Source organism: Corella eumyota, chromosome 2 (genome assembly GCF_963082875.1).
Source record: "Corella eumyota chromosome 2, kaCorEumy4.1, whole genome shotgun sequence".
Taxonomy (NCBI): Eukaryota; Metazoa; Chordata; class Ascidiacea; order Phlebobranchia; family Corellidae; genus Corella; species Corella eumyota.
The window spans coordinates 6,431,169-6,446,043 of record NC_137491.1 but is presented as its reverse complement, the minus strand read 5'-3'; the positions used below and the strand labels follow the sequence as shown (position 1 = coordinate 6,446,043).

The 14,875-nt window shown below is 26.6% G+C and overlaps 1 protein-coding gene across 1 annotated transcript; it reads left to right on the top strand.

Annotated features, from left to right (window-relative positions):
- The first annotated feature begins 6,541 nt into the window (after positions 1-6,541).
- On the top strand, positions 6,542-12,770 carry LOC145743820 (vesicle-fusing ATPase-like). The gene is made up of 19 exons (XM_082561867.1): positions 6,542-6,756; positions 6,980-7,079; positions 7,205-7,244; positions 7,367-7,536; positions 7,739-7,892; positions 8,048-8,153; positions 8,320-8,473; positions 8,653-8,748; positions 8,917-9,082; positions 9,194-9,268; positions 9,421-9,608; positions 9,874-9,969; positions 10,262-10,372; positions 10,483-10,662; positions 10,826-10,892; positions 11,051-11,130; positions 11,966-12,100; positions 12,348-12,517; positions 12,615-12,770. Exons 1-19 carry the CDS (start codon positions 6,647-6,649, stop codon positions 12,622-12,624), a joined length of 2,208 nt encoding a protein of 735 aa, XP_082417993.1. The 5' UTR covers positions 6,542-6,646; the 3' UTR covers positions 12,625-12,770.
- Positions 12,771-14,875: the final 2,105 nt, after the last annotated feature.

Sequence of the window (14,875 nt, the reverse complement as noted above, 5' to 3'; positions counted from 1 at the left end):
CAATAGAAAAAGTTGTTGTTTGGTACTAAAAAGTTTATGGTACTATTTAGTTAAAGTGATATTGTTGTTTAAAAAATAAAATGTTTACCTATTCGTAACGCAACGGAATTTAGCACACTCTGACTCGAAACAACAAGTAAAGTTTCTTTGCTTCTTATACAAGCTCCATGTGCACCGTTGCAATTTCGTATCGTACTATCAAAACTTAAAGTTTGGCGTTCTATTTACAAAATTACATTTTGTATTAGTTTATATTTACATTTATAAAAACACTAAATAATATATACCTATGTTAATGGAAAACGGTTGACTTTTTATTGGCGATGTTGTTAAAGAGCTTGTAGCAAAACATAAAAATCTCCACAGGGCAACTACTTTACAAGATGTTCCATAAACAGTCAATGTACTTTCCATTTGAAATAAAGAAGTTCTTGATTGCGATATCTATTAAATTTTCATACTTTTAATTAAGAAAAACAAGAGAGTTAAGTTTTTTTACCTCAAATTGACTGTTATTGGGTATAACTTTTTCGTCGGAATAGCTCCATTCAATATTAGGTAAAGGAATTCCTTCAAATATGCATGTAAACTTAACTGTGTTGTTTTTTGGTAGTTCTAAATAACTTGTTTGTGTGGATATTTCTGGAATACCTAGGTTTTAATATTAATAAATTAAATTTTATAAATAAAGATGTCGATTTCGTAAATAAATCAACGAAATATAGCCTTTGTTATTTACCTATGACATTAACTGTAAGAGTAGCATTTGCTTGATATCTAGTACTTGGTGATCCAATGTTGTGAGACGCTACACAAACATATTCCCCCGAATTGTCGAAATTTGCCTGGAATTAACAAGAGCAATTAAATGCTACTTTAATAAATACTTTATTTATTTGACATTAGCTTACATTTACAAACCAAATAACACTGTTAGGAGTGGGATTCGCAGAAACTCGTTGTTGGTACACCGATGATGGAGTGGTTGTGATTTCTTGATTGTTTCTTAACCATGTAACAGATGGGATCGGTGTACCTTGTGCTGTACAAGTTACAGTGTTGGGTACACCCCTCTCACTTCTTTGCAATTCAAGTTGTGATTCCGTAATCGATATATTTGCACGTACTTAAAGCAACAGGTATCATTTTGCAAGAAATATTATTTAAAAAAATAGATTTTGTTTTATAAATTTTGCAAACAAACTGACCATGAACATCCAATGTAAATGATCTTGATATTGTTACAGGCATTTGTTGAAATTGCACTTGCAATGTACACTGTAACCTATAACGACCACCGTTGGTAGCTTTGATGACGGTTATAGTGTGTGAAAATCTAAAATAGTTCATAACAGCATTTAGTAACAAATATTAAAAAAAAGTTAAAAAAATTTTAGTCATTATCCTCATCAAGTAAAAAGTGTAAAAATACCTATTTATCGTCGTAAATGAGGGCGTGGTTAGCAGTACTTCTTCTGCTAACAGCAATATACAGATAACAGAACCAGGAACACGAGGTTCAACAATAAAATTAAATGTTTCTGTTTCACCTTCAATCACGACTTGATTGCCAGGGACAGTTATTTCTATTTGTTCTAAACACAACATTAAAAAAAATAATATTTTAGTCTTTGTGTCTGTTACTCTTTATAACATAATCTTCTTTAAGTTATTAAAACTGATTTACTTCAGCATTAATAAACAAACATAGCTAAAAAATATATTTCGAACGACTCACCAATATCACAGATATACCCAAAAAAATTTGTCATACATCTACATTGAAAACCACATCCAAAATTTGTGCAACTTCCTCCGTTTTGACATGGATTGGACAAGCAGGGATTAAAGTTTCCAACTTAAAAAAAATATTAAACATAATCTAAAGAGCAAGTACCTAAAACATTAACGATATATTGGGCTATGTGATATGTAAATCCATTCAAAAAAGAGTTTTACTTCTCGCTAACTAAAATTATAACATATGTTTTTAAATTACCAAGGCCAAAATTGTTTCAAATTATTTTTGCATCGTCATATTAAATATCTTTGTTTGTGTTTAAATATAAAACATTTTATTTTTACTTGATATATAGTTCCGTTTTTTTTTTAATTTAAAATTTTACTTACTGGGTTGCTCGCAAGCGTAATTTAAACTTGTTGTGCATGAGACTTTTTGTAACGTAGATAAATCTGGGTTTATGGAAACACAAGCAAGCTGATTATCCTGTCCTGATGGATCTGTGATAAAATATATATAACATAACAAATTTGAAAAAAAAACTCTTATAACAAATTTGAAAAATAAATATATAACTTTTTTTTATTTTATATTTTACTTGGCGTTATTTCATCCCTGTCTCTCCATAACCAAATATTGTTGATTAAACTTCCACCAAGGTAATAATTTCGGGATTGCGAGTATATATTCGCAATACTATTCCTTGCAAAACTTTGTTGTTCGGTTGATTTAAAAATAGCCAATTCTGAATTTAAAGACCTTCTTCTGCATGCATTTAAAGCATTTCCTTGAGAACTAGCAGTAAGCCTTGAAAAATAATATCGGCAACTTTGATCTGCATTGTTAACCGTAACATCTAAACAAAATTTGTATTGAAGTAAATTTTGTAAAAAGTTTTTTTCTAGTATTTTTACCGAATAATTATCTTACCTGTTAAACAAGTTCTGCCAGTTAAACCAGCTGGACATGTACATCTAAAATCATTTACTAAATCTATGCACGTTCCTCCGTTGTTGCATGATTGTGACGTACAGTCATTTATATCTATTATTTATTAAAAGTGATTACTTGGTTGTTTGCAGGCATTTTTTAGTACAATTACATTAGTACAGAAAGCTTGCTTAATACTTAAAAAACGTTGGTGTATTTTAACTAACTTGTTAAACAATTTGCTCCAGTATAGCCCAGTACACAAGTACAAGTATAAAAGTTAATTCGGTCTACACATGTACCTCCATTTGAACAAGGCGAACTTGCACACTCATTAATATCTATAACAACGTTATTTATTTTTAGATATTGTTAAAAAAATTATTAATTTAACATATTTTTTTATTAGAATGCAATAAAACAACTAGGATATTATTACTTTTTCAATATTATTTATTTTTTTATTAAAAAAAAGTTCAACCGTTTTTATTTTGTTTAATGACAATTATAATAACAATTTAAACTCACTTGTTATACATTGCCTTCCAGTATACCCAGCTACACAGATGCACTCAAAACTATTAACTCGATCAATGCATGATCCACCATTACCACATGGGTTAGATTGACATTCGTTTATATCTAAAAAAGTGAATTTTAGGAAGGTCAAATAGGCTGTATTTATAAAAAAAATATTGTATATTCTACAAATAGGTTAAATTTTACTAAACAAAATTCGTATTAAAGTAAATTTTAGTGAAAAGTTTTTTTCTAGTATTTTTACTAAAAAAATATCTTACCCATTAAACAAGTACTGCCAGTTAATCCAGCTGGACATGTACATCTAAAATTATTTACTAAATCTACACATGTTCCTCCGTTGTTGCATGATTGTGACGTACAGTCATTTATATCTATTATTTATTAAAAGTGATTACTTGGTTGTTTGCAGGCATTTTTTAGTACAATTACATTAGTACAGAAAGCTTGCTTAAGACTTAAAAAACTTGTATTTTAACTAACTTGTTAAACAATTTGCTCCAGTATAGCCCAGTACACAAGTACAGGTATAAGAATTAATTCGGTCTACACATGTACCTCCATTTAAACAAGGTGAACTTGCACACTCATTAATATCTATAACAACGTTATTTATTTTTAGATATTGTTAAAACAATTGTTAATTTATTAAATTTTTTTTATTAGAATGCATTAAAAAAACTAGGATATTATTACTCTTTCATTACTTATTTTTTATTAAAAAAACTTCCACCGTTTTCATTTTGTTTAATGGCAATTAAAATAACAATTTAAACTCACTTGTTATACACTGCCTTCCAGTAAACCCACCTACACAGGAGCACTCAAAACTATTAACTCGATCGATGCATGATCCACCATTACTACATGGGTTAGATTGACATTCGTTTATATCTAAAAAAGTGAATTTTAGGAAAGTCAAATAGGCTGTATTTATGAAAAAAAATATTGTATATTCTACAATTACGTTAAATTTTACTTTAATTATTTGCACAACATGTTTTATTTGGTATATATGGTACGCATACCTATATCACAAGTATAGCCTGTATATCCTGCAGCACAATTACATGTAAAGCTACAACCTAAGCTAGTGCATTGTGCTCCGTTTTGACAAGGTCTAAACGAGCAAGGTGAAGATTGTCCGACTGAATTATTTTTTTAAGGTAAAATTTTTTAAATTTTACCATACATTTTTGGGATAACTTAGTTTAGTCACGTTTAGAATTTGATGACAATTAAATTAAAAACTCACCACTACGCTCACAAGCAAAAAATCTAGGAATATCATTACATCCAAATGAAGCAAAATATATATTAACTCCAGGAAAATTTGTGTTTCCTGCATTTATTATTGCACATCCTGTGCTATCTAAACTTGGTTCCACGCTGGGAACTTAATTACAAACAAAAAATATTTTTGTTGCTTTAAATTTTATGACGTCAAAAGAAAAAAATATTAAAACCGGCGTATCTTACGAATTTTAAATTTTAAATTACGAGTTTTGCTATTAATTTATATATGTTTTATAATCAATTAGCTCAATATTTTAAGTCTTACTTTTATTTAAAACGTCTCCGTCTACCCAAAGCCATTCTCCATTAATATATCTTGCCCCAACAAAATAATTGTTTTGTGTATTTGGACGAGCAGTCAATATGTTGTCTCTTAAAAATTCACGTTGTGCTCGTGTTTTAGGCATGGCTAAAACAGAAAATCCGTTTGGGCAACTACCGAGTGGTCCGGGTGATCCGGGTAGTTGAGAATAAAATTGTTGTGTATCAGAAAAATAATACTCGCAAGTATCCTCTTTATTGCGTACTAAAAACCATATTAAATTAAGTTGGAATATACTTCAATTTATTTTGTAGTTTTACCATTACGATTTTCATAGATTTTTTACTAATGTAATCATTATAATTTGTTATTGGTAAATGTATATATATATACATATATAGCTTAGTTATGGTTTAAATATATAATTTATTTTTTCAATAAATGTGCAACAACACAAAACAGTTTTTAAACTTAAACTAATTTTTATATTAAAGTATACTTATTCCATTTTGCGCTGTCACTCCAAACGCTAAGAACAAAACGTTTACCCAAACGAAAAAATAACGAAGCATTTTTATATATTGCTTTTGTTATCATTTAACTTATCAAAAAACTATATTTTTAAATAGACCTTAAATCAATTTCCTTAAAACTATGTAAAAAGTATTTTAGAATAGAAACAAAAATTAAAATTAGATTTAATTTCCTTTAACATAAAATATCGTCTGCGTTTTTGCTTAGTAAATGGGCTCCTATATAAAAAATGATTTGACTGGTATCAAAATTAAAATTAGAGTTAATTTCCTTTAACATAAAATATCGTTTGCGTTTTTGCTTAGCTAATGGGCTCCTACATAAAAAAAATGATTTGACTGTTATCACGCTGATGTTGCAATGACTCTGTCATTGTCTTTTGTCTGTATTACTCTTTTGAAGTTTTAATTAAAAAGTATTACTTCATTCTGAAATATTCTTACGCAACTAAACGACAACTAAATCTTGGCGGTTATTTTTTGAAAAATTTCATTTAAAAAAAAACTACTTTGTTTGACCGAAACTTGGCTCTACTAGGCTACCCTAATTCAAATGATATCTTTTAGTAAGTTAACTGGTTTACATGAGGTGTAAAATATTTAAAAAAAATTCACTATCGGTCATATCGTTTTCAACAAGACGTTTTTTGTAAATTGTTTTTAGTAATATGTCGGTAATGCTGTTACGATTTAAATTTATTTTATAACAAAAATATTTGTAACACTGCACTACTATAAAACACTGTAAGTTATGTATATATGGTTCCTATGTATGTTGAGTTGTCCAATAATGATTTGTCCAGTTTAGGGTTGTCCTCGGACTAATTTGACCGGTTACCGTAAATATTGTACGGGCCTTGAAGCTGCTGGGTAAAGTAATAATTTAGAGTTATTGTCTTGTTGCTAGATGGTAGTCATTTAAAAAAAGTTTTGTTCTTTGCCTTTTTTAGCCTTTTAAACCCACAAACTGACAAACAGACAAAACCAAATTTTTATATCAGTTACCATTTTTATGCAAAAGACCTGTCTGCCCGTTGGTTCTCTGGTTGGACTGTTTTTTTTTGTATGATTATAAAAGTAGTTTTTTACTAGAAATTAATAGTTTACTAGTAAAACAGCTTTTTCACTTACAGACTTAGGTAGTCCAGTAGTTAGTAGTATGGTACTTCTGTATTTCATTGCAATTTACTATTAATAAATAAGGTTGTAATAAATCATGTGTATATTTATTTCAGTATTTAGATATTGGTAAACGAGTTTTATTTTTTTGTTAGTAAAAGTGTTTCAAATAACACAGAATAATAAAAACATTTTTAAGCGCCCTTGACTTTGCTATTCAAAAAAATGAGTTCATTTCAAAAGCATCATACTTTTACAGTGACAAAATGCCCAAACAATGAGTTATCAAAGACTAATTGTGTTATATTAAACCCCATTGATCATAAGGAATTTAGGTAAAAATATCTGAGTTGGTATTTTATCATTATAAATCCTAATACTTTAATAAAGTTATTGTTACTTTGTAATTAATTCAAAGTTGTTAGCCATATAAACAAATATTTTAAGAAGTTACATATTTACATTTTTAAATATTTATATTTTTTTTAACATATCTCCAATTTTAAAATGTCACAATTTAAATGTATATATTTAAATTATATGTTCTGCATTGTTTAGGCACATACTTGTTGAAAATGGTAGAAACCAAAAGTTTGTTTTTGCTTCTTTTCCCCATGACAATATTCCAGTTAAACAAATTGGATTCAATATGATTCAGGTTCGACTTGAAACATAAATTAATTCAAAATAATAATGTGGTACAAAAAAATATTTCATATATATACAGTTACAGTCTAAAATGGGTTATATTAGTTTTTTTTATTTTATTTTTTTATTCTGTAGAGAAAATGGGCTTATCTTGGAATCAGTCAAGAAATTAATGGTAAATTAATTATAGAATTTAAATCCGATGGTATTCATTATTTTTTCATGTAAAAATAGAATTTAATTTATATATATATAATTTTATATATAACCAATATTTTTGTTTTTGGTAAATTTTAGTTACAAGTCTCAATTCGTCAACTTTTCATAAATCTGAAAAAATCACATTCGAAGTGGACTACTTCAGAGCCCAGTCTAAAAACAATGTTCAGTTTAATACTGATGAAATGGCAGATATGTTAAAGAAAGATTCTAAACTTTATAATCTTACGTTTATGGTGGATCAAGAGGTAAATTTGTTTTACTTTTAGAAAATATGCGATTAGAAATGAGATTTGGACTGAAATTTCATGTCATTAGTTTTATTATTACTTTTTATTGATTTTATTTTAGCTTTAAATGTAAAATATTGATTGTATTTTTAAAAGTGTATTGATTTTTTTAAGAGCCTATCAATCCATAATTGTCAACTAAATTTCAAATTTTTTATAGTTTTTGTACATCTTCAACAATGTCCACCTGTCGTTGAAAGTAAGAAATGTAAAAGTTAAAAATGGAAACTTACATGGTCATCAGGTTGGAATTTGCACGAATGAAACCAAAGTTGTTTTTCAAGGAGCACCTGAATCTTCCATTTCCTTAACAGGTTATTGCTTTAGTTGTGCATTATATTAAACAAGATATTTTTAATTATTCTATTAAGAAAATTTTAAACTACTTGTAACCATCTAACGCTCTAAACACCCCAACAATAATAAATTTGTCAAAAGTAATATGTTGATTTTTTGATTTTTTTTGCAGGTAAAAGCGTTGAACGAGCAGCGAGGTCGAATATAATTAATCCGGATTTTGACTTTCAAAAATTGGGAATTGGTGGTTTAGATGAGGAATTTAAAGAAATATTTAGGTTTTATGTTAAATTATGTTACAAACAATATACAAAAAGTTATAAATACAGAATTATTACCCAATAGAAAGTAACATCTTGTAAGAAATAAATATATAACTAATGCATTATTTTAATTATTCTTTATCAGTAGAAAGCATGTTTTAACATATATTTCAATTTTTAGACGTGCATTTGCATCGAGAGTTTTGCCCCCAGATGTCATTGAAAAAATGGGGGTCAAACATGTAAAAGGTATTCTTTTGCATGGACCCCCTGGATGTGGTAAAACTTTAATGGCTCGGCAGATTGGAAAAATGTTAAGTGCAAGAGAACCACAGGTCAATATTTTTTTAATGTTATTAAAAATATTATAATGTTTTTTTAAATTTATAACAATAATGAGATTTTCATATAATAATAAATTAGGTTTTCGCAGCAAAGTTTAACAATATTTAAAATTGACAAGATTTATTTTCTTAATTGTAATTGCATTTTTCAATACATATTTTTTTTCCAGATTGTTAATGGTCCAGAAATATTAAACAAATATGTTGGGGAAAGTGAATCAAATATCAGAAAGTTGTTTGAGGCAGCTGAAGAAGAACAAAAAAAGGTTTAAAAAAGCTTTGATTAAACTTTGTGTAAAAAATAAAACTTCTCTGGAAAATTTTATTTTTAAATTATTTAAATTTTCCTTTTAAATATTGATACTGTTTACACTAAAAAGTTATTCGCAACTAAAATGGAATTAAATGCTGAACTGCTATTTATATTATTACAGCTTGGATTAAACAGTGGACTTCACATTATCATATTTGATGAGATTGATGCTATATGCAAACAACGTGGAAGTGTTGCTGGTGCCAGTGGTGTTCATGACACTGTTGTAAACCAATTGCTGTCAAAAATCGATGGCGTCGAACCCCTAAACAACATTCTTGTTATTGGTAATTTAAAACTGCATTTTTTAACGTTGTAAAATAAAAATTATTTCTTCTGATTTATTTAATTGAATATTTGTTAAATCAACATTTTAATATGTTTTTTTTTGACTTCAGGAATGACAAACAGGCCTGACTTAATTGATGATGCTTTGTTAAGACCTGGACGATTGGAAGTTAAAAAAGAAATTGGTAAGATTAATTCAAAAATTCCTTTTTATACCAGTAAAATCAAAAAAAGTACACATCAATGCAATTTTTGTGAGGTATATACAATTAAATAGGAATTAAAAGTTAAACAAAATAAAAATTTGTTATTAATTTAGTAAAATTGTTTTTCTAAGGACTTGCTGATGAGGAAGGAAGACTAGAAATCCTGCGCATCCACATAGACAAGATGACCCGATCCAATATGGTAGCGAGTGATGTAAACCTTCAAGAAATTGCTCAACTTACTAAAAACTTTAGTGGGGCTGAACTTGCCGGCCTGGTTGGAGCCGCCCAGTCCTGTGCCATTGTCAGACATACTAAGGTAGGATACAATCAAAAAATTAAAAAATTTAAAACAAAATGCATTTATAATAATATCAAGCCTCTAGTAGGAAATCAGATTTTATTTTTCATAATTTTGTGTTGGTAATTAATTTTTTTTATAAAAATAAGTGTAATAGATTAAAAAAAATATTATTGGAGTTTTTGATAGGCCTTACATGAACGATAATAATTTGTTTTGAAAAATTAATTTTTAAAAATTAATTTTTGAAGGTAATTTTTCTTATTAAAAGCTATTTTTACAGGCTGGAAGCAAAGTGGAAGTTAATCTAGAAACGATTGACGACATTCAAGTTTGTCGGGGAGATTTTATTGCGAGTCTTGAAAATGATATCAAACCTGTAAGTTTTGTTTTGGTTAAATATATTTGTAAGTTTAGTTTTGTTACCGTTAGAAAAGTGTTCTTAATCTAACAATGTAAAAAGGTAATTGATGTAAACAAATGTCGAAGCCCAAATTTAAACAAATTTGTCTAGAACTAGTACTCATGATACCAGAATAATTTTAAAATGATAATAACATGCCAGTCAAAATTTTAAGCAAGTACCTTTAAGTTTTTTTGGCATAATTTTAATTTAACTCTGTCAATTATAACAAATGGTAGATTAAAACTAACATAAACAATTTGTATAGGCATATGGTTGTAAAGAAGAGGATGTTGAAAGGTATATGAGAAATGGGGTTCTTATGTGGGGCGATCCAGTTCAACGAACCCTTGATAATGGCACCTTACTCGTTAACCAGGTTTGGATAGTTAATTTGTATTTTTAACTAACGTTTTTTTTTTTTATAAAATATTTCAAAGATAAAAGGCTAAAAATTTTTTAATTTAAAATAAAAAATTTATTTTTTAGGTTCGTAACAGTGACAAGACCCCCTTAGTAAGCGTTCTTTTAACGGGAGGGGTTGGCTCAGGTAAAACTGCTCTTGCTGCTCGAATTGCCGTTGACTCAGGGTTTCCCTTTATTAAAATTTGTTCTCCTGGTGATTTGATTGGATTTTCTGAGGCAGCTAAATGTCAACATTTAAAAAAGGTCTGGTTCTTATTTAATTTTTATTAAATTATAGTTTTAATAGTCCAATTTATAATAATAGTATTATATTGTGTATATATATACATGTTTTAGAATTTGATGTGTAAAATCTATTACAAAAAAATTAAATTTTTATATTAATTTTATTTTTAATTTTAAATAGGTTTTTGATGACTCTTACAAATCTCAACTAAGTTGTGTTGTGATTGATGACATTGAGAAATTAATTGGTACAAAATATTTTGTTTACTTTTTTCATTTACTAAAAATTTTTTTTTTAGTTTGTATTCATATATATCATTTTATAAAAATAAAAAAATTGATTCATATTTGGATAAGAACTACTCTTCTTGAAAATGTCTGGTTGTAAAATTCATGTGTATTGCAGATTACAATCCTATTGGGCCCAGATTTTCTAATACAGTTACACAAGCTTTAATGGTTCTATGCAAAAATCTTCCACCTTTGGTAAGTAAATAAGCAAATATTATGCACTTAGCAAAAGTTATATATACATATTAAAACAAAAATGTCAGGGTTATTTTTAAATAGAAAGCTATATTAAATCTCATATTTTTTTGGAAGTAAATAAAACCTAATAAAAAAATGACAACATTTTTTAATTTGGCTTATAAGTTAGTGCTATGTAGTTGCACTGATTTAGGTTGTGAGCTTATAGCAAAACTTTTATTTTTTGCTTACTAAGAATTTTTAAAGTGTTTTTTTATTATTAAATTGTGCATCTTAATTATTGATTTTTTTATCTGCTAATATTAGCTTACAATATATTTATTAAGCTCTTTGATTATTGATTTTAATTATTTAAAGTACTGGACTTTAATTAACATAAAACTAACCACTTTTAGTATATATTTATAAAAAATTTTATACGCATTAAGAAAAACCTAATGTATTATATCTAAAGTTTAAAGCTGCTGTAAAATTTCAGAAATTGATTTTCAATAATTGTTTTATTAACTTTAATCCATACCCCTTGCCTTACTGCCTACTGCCTACTGCCTAAAACTTTTTTTGTTTTGTTGAATAATTTATAATTTAAAGATTTAAATCCATTATGCGGGGCTCATAACATTTTTTTTATCATTTTTTAAATTATTCATAAATATTTAAATCTAAATGTATTCTGTATTTATCTTTTATTTTTTTGGGGCTAATAATTTATGACGCACTCTTTCTAAACATGGCAATACACACTTTAATTTGTTTTATTTTTAAATGAATATTTCAAGACGTTGAATCAAAAATCAAAAATTTAATATTTAATAATTTTATTTGTTATCAGGGAAGAAGGTTATTAGTTATTGCCACTTCCAGTAACCGGGAACTTTTGCAGGAAATGGGAATGGACAAGTGTTTTGATTCCCATATTAACATTCCTTGTCTTTCCACTGACAAACACATTTCCTCAGCTTTGGAGGTAAAGTTTGTTATTCAAATCTTAGATATTTAGTTGAAAATAAACTATACCTAATGCTATTGATAGAAGTTTTAAATAACAATATGTGTTACTTTAAAAAAAAATTTTTTGAGTAACTTTAAAATTTAATTTTCTTTTTGTTTTATTAAATTTTTTAAATTAAAAAAAAAATCTACACATTTAAAGGTAAAGATAAAATTAATAACTATAAAGTTTTGAATCGATAACGAATTGATATTTTTTTTAGTTGCTAGAAGCATTTACTGTAGATGAAAGAACCTCGATTAATAAATCAATAAAGGGTCGATCTGCTTGGGTGGGTATCAAGTCTTTAATACGCTTGGTGGGCACGGCTGAACAAGCGAATGAATCTATGCGTGTCCCGACATTTTTATCTTTGTTGGAAGAGGAGGCCAGGTCTGTTTAAATTTTTTTTTTTTTGAAGAAAGTAAATCTACTAAATGTTAAAATAACATAGGTTGAATGTAATTTCAATTTATAACATTTTTTACAGATTGAAATAAGAAAATTTCTACAAAATGCATAAACTACTGATTACGGTCTTTGGTATCAACAACTTTCTTTGAAAAATTATTTAAAATTGTAATGATTTTAGGTGCTTAATATTGTATAATAATAAAATAAATTTATATATTGTTTAAATAAATAATTTATGCTATTAGACTGTAAAGGTTTTTATGTATTTTGTTTTAAATTTAACTATAATTCGGATATCTATGTCCATATATTTAATGTTGTAAATTATATAATGGATTTGGTTTATTTATCTGTGAAATATTTCAGTAACAAATACAGTGCAATAAAATGTTAATACTTTTTTTTTCTAAGTTTTAAATAATTATGATAAACAATTAATTAATTATATAATCGCCAGTAGAACAGAGCGTATTTACAAATACACAGATCCAACTAATATTAAAAAAAAACTCAATAAAAAAAAGATTACACAAGTTTTACATCTACATAATACGTGTATGGATTGTGAGTACATCAGACCTATATTATTGGTAATTTTTTTCTGTAAAAAATCTTATTTTTAAATGAAATTTGACTGAATCATTGAATGCGCAATTATGTAAACAACGTATTTACAAATAATTTTTAATTTTATTATTTTAGTCAAAAGTTATGACTCTTTTATTAAAATTTGTATAAACTTTAAAATTGAAAAAAAATATTTTAACGTTAAAATCAACTAATACCATTTCTAATACAAGATTTATTTAATAAATAAAATAGGGTTCGAGATCATTTAGTTATTTTTAAAATCAATCTTTATTGATAAATAAAGTAATGCATAAACATTACTTAATTAAGAATATTAATTTATTAAATCAAATATTAGTGTTTAATTATTAGACTAAAAACGTATTAAATTATCAACCTAAGAAAATTCAAAACAAAATTATTTTAAAAGTTTTAATATAAAAATTTTTCAAAAATGTGCAAATACAAAAAAGTTAGGTCGATTTTTCTGTTTCACTAATTCTGACGTAGGTTGACTCTGTGACGTCATATACATATGTAATTTTGTATATCAATTTAAAAAAAAAATTTTTTAATTTAACTTTACCACAATACCCGCAGCGGCCTAATAAACGTATTTATAAAATAATATTCCAATATATCGATATCCATAAAAGTTAAAAAAAAAAATTTCATATTTCATAAAAATTTTTTCATGAAAATCATAATAGCAAATTTTATAAAAATCGCCAAATCTTAAAAATCAAAATTTATGATCTTATTAAAAGAGCATTTATATAACTCAAATACGTATTAAAGAAATTCGAAAAAACATGTAAAAACAAAGAAGTTATAGCAACTTTTTATTTGGTTTCTGTCGGTCTTTTAATATAAATAAGTAATGCCGTTTTGTTACAGATATTATGAGGAACAATTCCAAGAATATATTGAACAAAAAGATATGGGAAAATATTATTTTATTTCATTACATATATAAATTCGTAATAACATGTACGTATAGTTGCAAGTGTTTTGTATCTGTTAAGGTGGCCTAGAGGTTAAGGCGCTTGCGTTCTAGTCCTTATTTCAATGTGCAATTGCTGATATTGTCATTCACGTCGTAAAATAAACTTGTGTTAAGTTCAATACAAGTTAAAACTAAATTGTTAAAACTAATTCAAGTTAAAACTAAATTGAAACCAATTATATTGCATAACTTTTTTTTAAATTAAAAATTTTAAATCGAAAAATATTTGTTCTACTAGAAACGCACAGGTCAAATAAATGTGTTTACAAAATATTTTTTTTTAAATATTAATATTCATAAGAGGTATTACACTTTTATTAAAAATTTATGAAATCTCAAAACCTAACATTTTAAATTTTATTAGAAGTGCATTGGCCTAACTAACATTCGAGATAAAACATTTTTCAAAAATTCTAAATAGAACAAAAGTTAGAGCTAGCTCTAACGATTTCATAGATTTTGAATAAAAGTGTCATAACTTTTATGAATATTAATATTTTCGAAATATAAATTTTGTGAACACGTTAATTGGACATGTGCAGTTCTCACGAAGCAATTATTTTTCAATTTAAAATTTTTTATTTTTTTTTTTAAATTTATATGCAATATCATTGGCCAAAAATATCACGTGACCTAATTAAACCCAAAATAAAAATTAGCTTTAACTTTTTTTCTAATATATATTTTTGCGAAATGTTTTATCTTGAATGTTAGTAACGCCAATGCGCGTCTAATAAAATATAAAATTTTAGGTTTTGAGA

Excerpts from the sequence above, each read along its gene's own strand:
- LOC145743820 (XM_082561867.1), top strand. The coding sequence starts at position 6,647 with ATGAGTTCATTTCAAAAGCATCATACTTTTACAGTGACAAAATGCCCA. Across the intron at positions 7,537-7,738 it reads CGTTTATGGTGGATCAAGAG|TTTTTGTACATCTTCAACAA; the intron begins GTAAATTTGTTT and ends AATTTTTTATAG. Across the intron at positions 10,373-10,482 it reads GCACCTTACTCGTTAACCAG|GTTCGTAACAGTGACAAGAC; the intron begins GTTTGGATAGTT and ends TTTATTTTTTAG.